General features: G+C 34.1%; 1 protein-coding gene across 14 annotated transcripts in view; it reads left to right on the top strand.

Moving 5' to 3' along the window:
• Positions 1–10577, top strand: part of DENND4A (DENN domain containing 4A) — a 144645-nt gene that overhangs the window by 68633 nt on the left and 65435 nt on the right. For all 14 annotated transcript variants that reach the window (XM_013059495.2, XM_013059492.2, XM_045067530.1 and 11 more), the window contains 4 exons: positions 7024–7093; positions 7653–7822; positions 8606–8847; positions 9618–9684. In XM_013059495.2, the coding sequence (XP_012914949.1) occupies positions 7024–7093; positions 7653–7822; positions 8606–8847; positions 9618–9684 (549 nt within the window). The remainder of the gene's footprint in view (positions 1–7023; positions 7094–7652; positions 7823–8605; positions 8848–9617; positions 9685–10577) is intronic.

Here is a 10577-nt window from a genome sequence, read left to right as displayed (position 1 = left end):
ATTGTCTTGGTCCCATTTTGCTATTTTAAATTTTAAAGAAAAAAATTTTGTGCCCCCCTTCCCACCCCCAGAGTGAGAGGAGAAGCAAATTTTAGATCTTTGAAATGAAAGTTCTTGTTCTTATTACTTGTTCCTACTTATATCTTTTGTAATCCCTTTCCAGAATTACTAATTACAATTTGTCCTATGTCCTTTCAGACCTTTTTGTGTGCATATGTGTGGACATATATAAAATGTGAATAAATTTATCCTCTATTTTTCAAAAACTGGAAATTTTTATATATTCTGATGTAAACTTTTTTCCACTATCTGCCTTCACTTGATAATAACTCTCTATTTAATTCTTGTAATAATTGTATAATATTTCAGAATACAAAAGTGAGGAATGATGATTACAAATTATTTCCAGTTTTTCCCATTACTAATAATTATGCTACTTTGATCTGTGCCTTTTTCTTTGTATATTTATTGAAGTGTCTTTGGAAGAATAAATAATTATAAGTGGAATTGATGGGTCCCAGGGTATGCTGCACATTCTGGAAATTGTTGACACACTGCTCTGAAAGGTCTGTGGTACTTTGTACTTTCATTAAGAAGACCCTTTCCCAGGGTGCCTGCGTGGTTCAGTCAGTTAAGCATCTGCCTTCAACACAAATCATGATCCTGGGATCCTGGAATTGAGCCCTACATCATTGAACTTCCTGCTCAGTGGGGAGTGTGCTTATCTCTCTCCCTCTGACAACCCCCTCACTCCCACCCCATGTGCTCCCTCTCTCTCTCTCCAATAAACAAATGAAATCTTTGAGGGGAGGAAAAAAAAAGGTTAAACCAATTTATATCCTACTAACAAAATATAATAAAAGTTTGGGTTTTTAAAAAAAATAACTGTCAACAGTTGGATTTTTTAACCACAGATTTTTTAACTTAATTTTTATTTATTTATTTATTCATTCATTCATTCTTTTTTTTTTTTTTTATTATGTTCAGTTAGCCAGCATAAGCACTGGGTGTTATACACAACTAATGAATCATTGAATGCTACTTCAAACTTTATTTCTTAATGATCCTAGAGCAGATATTTCCTGTTATAACCATGTAAATGAATACTTTGCTAAGTTTTAAAAGATTTATACATATCTCATTTATTAAGTTTTATGGGAAGCAGATTTTTTAAAATTATTATTTATTTTCTCTTCTGTTAAACAAGCAGCATTAGAAATACCGAAGGTTTAGATAAAGCTAGAAGAGGAAGAACTGAAATGTATTGACATGTGGCTGGATACAGTGCAGATTTTGTAACCCTGAAAAATGTTTTGAACTCCCTCAGTAAGATAGTAAAGTAGATTTGTGTTGTAGTGGTTAAGGTCAGTATGGCCAAGTGGTTCAGAGTACAGACTCTGGAGCCAGAGTGTCTGAATATGCATCCTAATTCTGATATTTACTGGCTCTGTGACCTTGGGTAAGTAACTTAGTCTCTCTATGCATCAATTTCACAATTGTAAAATGAGGTTAATATCATCTAACTCATAAGGTATTGTGATGATTACATGAATTTAGAATTGTGTCCCAGTACATATACGAAAGTACTAAATGTGTGTTATCATGTTACCTGTAAGCATCTTCCAATTCCAGATTTTCTTTAAGAAAAATCTGCAACTTTACGTAGCAGCAGTATTTATGTAAAATCTTTAAATAGAGGGATGCCTGAGTGGCTCAGCTGGTTAAGCATCTGCCTTCTGCACAGGTCATGATCCTAGAGTCCCAGGATCAAGTCCCAGGAACTCCCTGCTCAGCGGGGAGTCTGATTCTCTCTCTGCTCCTCACCCCACTTGAGCTCTCTGTCTCACTGTCTTTCTTTTTGTCTCTCAAATAATAAAGTCCTAAATAAAGTCTTTAAATAGGTAATTCAAAAAATGGATATTTGACCGTATCTAACTTATATCCTAAACAAATTACCTGCAGCAGTGTGACTCCTAATTGGGTGACCATTTTTTGTCAATAGCCATTCACATATAAAATGCCCCATCCTTTCATGCTATCCTTCCATCGTATTTTGGTTTGGTGATGACAGGTGAGAGTTGGAGAAAGTATGCTGGAGAAAAAAGATCATGGTAGCAAACAAGAGTTTTACAGGCCTTATGTGTTACTGAGAGTGATGGCAAGAAGGGCTTTTGAACTTCCATGATGTGATGTCCATCTTATCATTTTAGATTTGATCTGGTATTTTAGCAATATTGTGCAGGCTCACAGGTACTTCCCACTTCCCCATTGGTGAATTTTCCATTTATTTTGTGGATGTGTTCGTTTTTGATTCAGAGTAAATCAACAGTGTCATCAGAACCATTTCCAGGTTTTATTAGTTAATCAGTGTGTTCAAGGTAGAGTTACTGCATTGAAACTGAAACCAGAGATAGGAGTTTCTGTTTTTCCTTATCCTGAAACATTGGTCCCAGTATTGTCAGAGAGCATTTATTCTCTCCTAAAAGAAGAAAGAGGAATGTAACATCATGTGAACAGAAATAGTCTCCATCTAAACTATTGGATTTGAACTCCAGATTATGTGTAACAATTTAGGATAGCATCTGGTACACAGTAAGTGCTATATAAATGGTAGTTATACATTTGGTTAACTCTGCTTCAACAGTCCCTATTATGTGTATTTAATGTCTGAAGGAAAACTTTTCTTTTTCTCAGTTGTATTGAAATATAATTGACATTCAGCAGAGAAGAGTTTTGTTGTTGTTGTTGTTGTTATTTTTTAATTTTATTTTTGCCCAGTGTTTAAGCTCTTCCTAAATTTTTAAAGAAATTTTACAGGAATAAAATCCTCTTAAAATTTTTTTTTCTTATTCTTAAATCTAGTGTCGGTCCTGAAAATAGGCAAGTGTGCCTGCTCTTAGCAATAAATGTCTTTTTTAAGTGATGGGTTGTGGTTTATATCTATTAACAATCTTTGTTTCCATCAACTATAAGGTAATAAAAAGCAAATTTTGTTCTTTGGAGCAGATATATAATGACTTCTTACTCTTTCAGAAAATTTAAAATAGGCATGCAATATAGGAAACTTATGTTCATATCTAATGTATATATAAAGAATCAGGAAATGGTTGGGATTAAATTATTGATGTGTTGATAATACCCAGCAATAGTTATGTAGCTGACTCTTGTTTTTGAAGATTGGGTAGCTTGAGTGAAAGTCATCTACTAGGTTTCTAAACCAGGGAAATAAAGAAAAACCAATCTAATGGACATGAGATCTATGTTGAAACTTTCCTCAAATCCTGCATGATTTGTGTATCAGTCTTACAGCTTTGGCCTCAAAAAGAATCTCCCCCACCCTCCCATTAAGCTTATAGAAGCTTATAGAAAGAGTTTTCAAGAATTATTAGTTTTTAAACTTTGGACTGTAAGCCTTAAATGACTTGAACTTTGAATGATTTAGAGTAGAAGTATATTTTAGAGCCAAAAGAGAACTTAAAAGGTGTTTCAAAAATGCTAGTCAGGTGCTTTGATTCACAAAGCTAATTTTTGGCAAATTTGGGACCATCTGACAAATTTTTGACTCACTGAGAGTATTTTTTAATACTCTATCCAAATGGTTCTTGTTTTACAACCTTTTATGAATGTCTGTATTTTAAAAAGTAGAATTATAGGGATGCCTTGGTGTCTTAGTCGGTTAAGTGTCTACCTTCAGCTCAGGTCATGATCCCAGGGTCCTGGGATCGAGTCCCACATCAGGCTCCTTGCTCACTAGGAGCCCTGCTTCTCCTCTCTCAGCTGCTTCCCCTGCTTGTGTTTGCGCTCTTACTCTCTTTCTACCTGACAAATAAATAAAATCTTTTTTTAAAAAAAGAGTAGAGTTATTAACTAAGTAATTAAATCATGTACCTAATTCCCTCCGTCACAAAAAAAGGTATCTGAAACAATGTTTTTGTCATGTAAACCATAATATGGGTAATTTATTTAGAAGTTAAACATTTCTAGAATAGTGATTCCTCCTACTTTCTTTTTCACTGAACTGTGTATGCAAAAAAAAACTTCAGAAAACCCTCTTTTAGTATGGTTCTTTTCCTTTGGAACTCCATATCTTTTACTGTCATTTTTAAGTCCGTTTTTTATTTTAGAATGTTCCTCTTGGTTTCTTTTCTTTTTTTTTTTTTTAAGATTTTATTTATTTGTCAGAGAGAGAGAGAGAGAGCGCGCACAGGCAGACAGAATGGTAGGCAGAGGCAGAGGGAGAAGCAGGCTCCCCGCCGAGCAAGGAGCCCGATGTGGGACTCGATCCCAGGACGCCGGGATCATGACCTGAGCTGAAGGCAGCTGCTTAACCAACTGAGCCACCCAGGCGTCCCTTCTTGGTTTCTACCATATCCAAATGGTCATGTAGTTCCTTTCTGATCATCACAAAGGTTATCATTGAGGGCTTTTTGTTATCTTTACAAATTGGCTATTGAGAACTGGAGTTAGGACCTATCAGTAGAAGGTCTTTTATTTATATGTTTGTACATACCTTCAGAAACTAAGTCTAGTTTACCTACATTCATAATATCCACTTGACTTCTATATACATCCATTCTTTTTTTTTTTTTAAGATTTATTTATTTGAAAGAGTGTGTGTGCAAGCAGGGGGAGGGGCGAAGAGAGAGGGAGAGAGAATCTCATGCAAACCCTGTGCTGAGTGTGGAGCCTGACATGGGGCTCGATCCCATGACCCTGAGATCATGACTTGAGCCAAAAACAAGAGTCAATCCCTCAACTGGCTAAGCCACCCAGGTGCCTATATATATCCATTCTTTGATGCAAAAGTATTAAAACATTTATCAAAACAAAATGCCAACATAGCAATGAGCATAATTTAATGTCCTAAGCATAATTTAACATACTAGTTTGCTGGAGACCCTTGAAAAATGTTTAACAAGAAAAATTTCTAGATGAGGAGTCAACATACTGCTTCATTGTTTATAATAACCCCTCCTCCCCAAAAGGAAATAATCCAAGTGTCTGTCAGTATAGGAATGACTGTGGTGGTTTATTTATTAATGAAATAATACCCAGCAGTTCAGATGAAGAAATTAGATCTCTATAACTTTACTAATTATTAAAAACATACTAAAGAGCTTTTTTAAAAATGCAAGCTCTAAAAGCATATATTCAGCATCTCACCATTTATGTTAGATTATAAAGTATACAAAAGAATAATATATATATTTACAGATGTGTGGTAGAAAGTTTTTGAATGCATATGAATGAAATGCACTAACCTCAAGCTAGTAGTTAACTCTGGAGGACAGAAAGGGGTGGAAGACAAGGCTTTAGCTAAACCTATAATTTTTTTCTTTATGAATTAAAACATTTGAAGCAAATATATTAAATTATTAACATATTTTGTTTAATCTAGGATGATTATATAGGTGTTTGTTTTAACAGTCGCTTAGTAATTAAAAATATTTCTTGGGGTGCCTGGGTGGCTCAGGCAGTTAAGCATCCAACTCTTGATTTCTGCTCAGGTTGTGATCTTAGGGTTGTAGGTCAAGCCCTGTATCCGGCTCTACACGTAGCTTTAGATTTCCTCTCTCTTCTTCCTCTGCCCCTCCCCATGCACATTTGCTCGCTCTGTCTCTCTCTCTAAAATCTTTTTAATAAGATTTCTTAAAGTAAGTTATTTTCCTCTATATATTGTCTTCGGTGCTGTGAATCTGTCCCCACACATTGGCTTTAGGGGCACGCCATCATGTGTGCACCAACACCTCCTTTCACTTTCATTCAACAAATATTTTTTAAACATTTCTACATAATAGGCACTGTTTTCAGTACTACAGATAGAGCAATGAACAAAATAAAGCTTTTACCATCATGGAACCTATAATCTAGTGGTGGGAAGCACATAATAAGAAAATATACAATATGCCACATGGTAATAAGTGCTATGGAGGGAAAAAAAGCAAGATGGGATGATCAGGGGAACTGGGTAGGGTAGAGGGATGATTGCTATTGCATTAGATGATGAAGAAAGGGCTTTCTAAGGGGGGTGAGGAGTATGCTGTGTGCATGTATCTATCACCATCTGATGTCAAGTAGTGAATCTCCCAAGTTACATCTCCATTTCAGACCTCTTGCCTTATCTGCATTTGATTCTTCACTTTGGTTGTCTAATAGATATTTCAAACCTATCATGTCTAAAAGTGAATGCCTTTTCTTCACCCCCCAGTTTCCTTTACCCACGTCTTCCCCATCTCAGCTGCGCTGGGACTAGAAATTTGAGACTCCTTTGGGAGAAGTTGTTACAGAAAACAATGGGACTGAATGTATGAGATCATTTACAGAAAGAAAAGGAGAGATCACATTCAATGATCAGGAAAAGAGAAAGGAGGAGACTGAGGAGTGGCCAGAGATTTTGGTGGGGAGGTGCCCACAGAATGTGATGCCTCAAAAGGCGAGAACATGTTTCAGGGAGTCATTAGTAGTGTCCGTATCTGCTGAGGTTAAATGAGATATAGACTAGGAAACAACTGTTAGACTTAGCATCATTAAAGTTGTTAAAGTGTTCTTTTAAGGAATGGTGTGATTAAAACTTGATTGGGAATTGATTCAGGAGAAAATGGGAAACAGGAAATGGATATAGCAAACTACAACTCTTCAATTTTGGTATAAAGAGCTGCAGAAAGATCTGGCAATATTGGAAAGAGGTTGTAGAATCCAAAGGCAGTTATACCCATGAGTAGATATTTCTTGATCATTTCTGCCCAAAGTTTGGAGTTAGAATAAAATCTAAATTGTTATGGCTTAGTTATTTTAAAGGGTCATGTTATCATTATTACAAGGGCAAAGCAACATTAAATATCACCTCGAGAGAAAAGTGGGAAAAACTGCAATAAAATGCTGGCAAAACAACCAACTAGAATTAGCTTACAGAAAACTTACTACATTTTAGTTAATGTATACTGGAGATATCAAAGAGATTTCATTTTATTAATTTACTGCCTTTTAAAATTAAATGATATTTCCTTTTTTTTTTTAATTCAGTGGGGATCTGCAGTGTACTTATGTTATAAAAAATCAGTGGCAAAGACTAACACTATATCCTACAAAGCTGGTAAGTATAATTTTTCATGGAATACTTAACATATATTATGAGGCCAGTAAACTTTAAGGAAAAAAAACCCTATCTTATGATGTGCTAGTGTCAGGACTGGGACCACAACCCATGTCTTTTTTTTTTCTTCCTGTTTTATCTTATCTTTATGTTTATTGAATACTTAATGGAAGACTCATTTTAAAGGAGCTGGGGTAACCATGCTAAATATTCAAAAAAACTAGTATATGCATATGCTTCAAGGTAGTGGGACCACAAACTGAAGTTTTAGGATTGTGTTCGTATTTGTGTATGTTGCTTCAGAATAATCTTTTCTTGTTTGTCTTACTTAGCCTTCATGGATGAAGCATGATAAATATTAATTAGTTATTATGAATATTTACAGTGTTTGAGGATTAAAATCTAGATGTATCCTACTGAAGCATTCAGTTATTTGATGAGCATATATGTAATGTAATGTTACTAAATATGTTAAATAATAAAGCATTTTAGCATCATTCATATTATGAGCACCTAAATTCAAGAGCTGATGACTTAATATTTTTTACTGTTTTTATAGGTCTAATTTGTAGATATCCTCAAGAAGATTATGAATCTTTCTCACTCCCAGAATCTGTCCCCTTATTTTGTTTACCAATGGGTGCAACTATTGAATGTTGGCCACCCAACAGCAAATACCCTCTCCCTGTGTTTTCTACATTTGTGTTAACTGGAGCCTCAGCTGAAAAGGTACTATGTGTTTTAATTAGTATTATCAAGTCTTAAGTTTTATATAATATAGGCAACAGTAGCAACAACTGGTTAAATTGAATCTATTGTACATACTTCTTCCACTTGATTAAAATAACTATATACAGAGGTAAGGGAAAAGAGAATTTTCATTCTGCCCCATATACCCCAATGCTTTTTTGTGAATATGGTGAAAGATTTTTTCATCATCAGATGATGGTCCTTTACTGCTTCACTTTCTGTGATAAAGTTTTGAGAGTAATACAAAAGACATTATTAAGTATGCAAAACTATTTGGAATTATAGACTATTACAGTTGGAAACGACTATGGAAATCATCTATTCTAATATCCTCATTTTATAGATTGCAAAACTGAGGTCCAGAGAAATTTAATGAGTCGCCTGAAGCTGGAATATATATTCCCTTATCTGACATTCTGTCCCACTGTCTACTAAATAATTATTTTCAGTTACTTTCTTATAGAGAATATTGATAAGTTGCTTTCACTCTTCAGAAAACAAACTCAATTTAATTAAAGAGAGTAGCACTGTGAAGTTGTGTGTGTGTGTGTGTGTGTGTGTGTGTGTTAATGTACTTCAAGAAAGCAACAGTGATGTTTGCTCATTGCTGTGTTCCTGGTACCTGGCACCTTGCCTGGCTCTCAGGCATATAAATGGCTCATAATGGTCTAGCTTATAATGGCTCATGCATTACATATTTAATGATGTGATTTGAATAAATGATATAAGGAGTCTTTATTAAATATATTACTTGTTTTCCAGGTCTATGGTGCTGCTATTCAGTTTTATGAACCATACTCTGAGGAAAATCTTACAGAAAAACAGAGACTTCTTTTGGGTTTAGCATCATCAGCAGATGGGAAATCTGATAGTTCCAAAACAATTCACACTAATAAATGCATCTGTCTTCTTTCTCACTGGCCTTTTTTTGATGCATTCAGGAAGTTTTTGACTTTTCTGTATCGTTATTCTATCTCTGGACCTCACGTTCTTCCAATTGAGAAGTAAGTTAGAGAAGTATTCTTCAGTCAAAATTTGGTAGATCTTTCCATTATGTGTGGTATGTTTGTAATGGTAATTCAGTACATTTTATGTGGAAACTAGGTTTTTCAAGAGTTATTTGGAAAAAAAGTTTGGTTATTTCAATCAGGTAGTATTTCTCTGTTATACTTTTATAGTCATGGTACTTTATTTTCATTTTGTTTTAAAGTTTACTTATATATTTAGTGATCTCTGCACCCAACATGGGGCTCAAACTCCTGACCCTTAGATTCAGACTGAGCCAGCCAGGTGTCCCACATCATGTTATTTTAAATGATTTTATCTCTTAACAAAATGAAATGAATGTTTCATTTTTGATGCTCTTGCGACGTTTGGAGAACCTAATTGGCATTTTTTAATTAGGATCTTAGGATTTTTTTATTAGTTTTGTAATTCTTATTTTTCAAATAATTTGGGTTTATTATGAACTTTTAAAAATATTCCCTACTATCTTTAGATATCATGAATTTAAAGGAAAATTAGATAAACACATTCTTTATTCTATTGAATAATGTTTTATGCAGTAAAATTTGTTGCAAGTGAGATCTAAATATCTTCATTGTCTATTTGATTATTGTTTATACCATCTGTTACTTAAACTCTTGTATCCTAAAGCAAGGAATTTCGAAGTACACAGAACATTTGACTCAACTCAGACTTGTGACATGTTGACCTTTATAGTATATGGTATTCACTTTGGAATCAATTGGGTTCTTGTCTGTTTGTTTTTAAGGCATATTTCTCATTTTATGCATAAAGTTCCTTTTCCATCTCCTCAGAGACCACGAATTTTAGTCCAGGTAAGATTTTCTTGATTTAAGTGCCCTATTAAATCATTATTGGCTCTGTCAAAATGTACCATAAGAATAACAATTATAAATGGAGGAAAAGAACAAATATTATCTAAAGAATCAGATAGTAGTTCATGTTGGAATTTGGGCCCTTAGTGTTTTATTAACTGCCTCCTCGGCAGACATCGAATGTTTCCCCTGAGATAAAAGTTCGAAGAGTTAAAGCAGTTGGCAGTAGACATTTTGAACATACAAAAAGGAATTTCTTTCCCCTAACCTTTGGCATATATTCCTGAAGTTAAATATATTAGAGTAGATATAAGGAAAAGTTGTATGTTTTATATATATTATGTAGGAAGGAAGGTTCATAGCTTTGTGATGGGAAAGTTCAAAATGAACATAAATTGTTTTCCCTATAGCTTGTCCCAAATGACTGTATCTTTGCTCTTTTGTTTACATTTCTTTTTTTGTTTGTGCTCTTGATCTGTAAGATGTCTGCTTATTTAATCACCATTTACAAAGCAATTTCTATAAAGAAAATATTATTATGTGTTATCACTATATGTGCTTTATTGTATTTATCACAGCCCTTAATGGAGGTGGGGTATCATTCAAAATTACAAGTATTTGGCAAATAGGTATTTAGAGATTTGTGGAAATATGCCTAAATATGCATAAATTTTAAAATGTAGATAAAACAATTGTACTATTGATACAGATAAAATGTCTAGAAAAAATATCATTTTTATAATCTTCATAATCAGTTTGTATATCCACATGTCTTCTTGGTATTTAGTGCCAGAATATATGTATGTGTGTGTGTGTGTGTGTGTGTATGTATGTATATGTATATGTGAATGTGTGTGTGTGTGTATATGTATATGTGAATGACTCAGTTTGAA

Source organism: Mustela putorius, unplaced genomic scaffold, assembly GCF_011764305.1.
Source record: "Mustela putorius furo isolate JIRA1106 unplaced genomic scaffold, ASM1176430v1.1 tig00003896_pilon_pilon_pilon, whole genome shotgun sequence".
NCBI lineage: Eukaryota > Metazoa > Chordata > Mammalia > Carnivora > Mustelidae > Mustela > Mustela putorius.
Note: the sequence above shows the minus strand (reverse complement) of the source record. Positions and strands in the feature narration are given on the sequence as shown.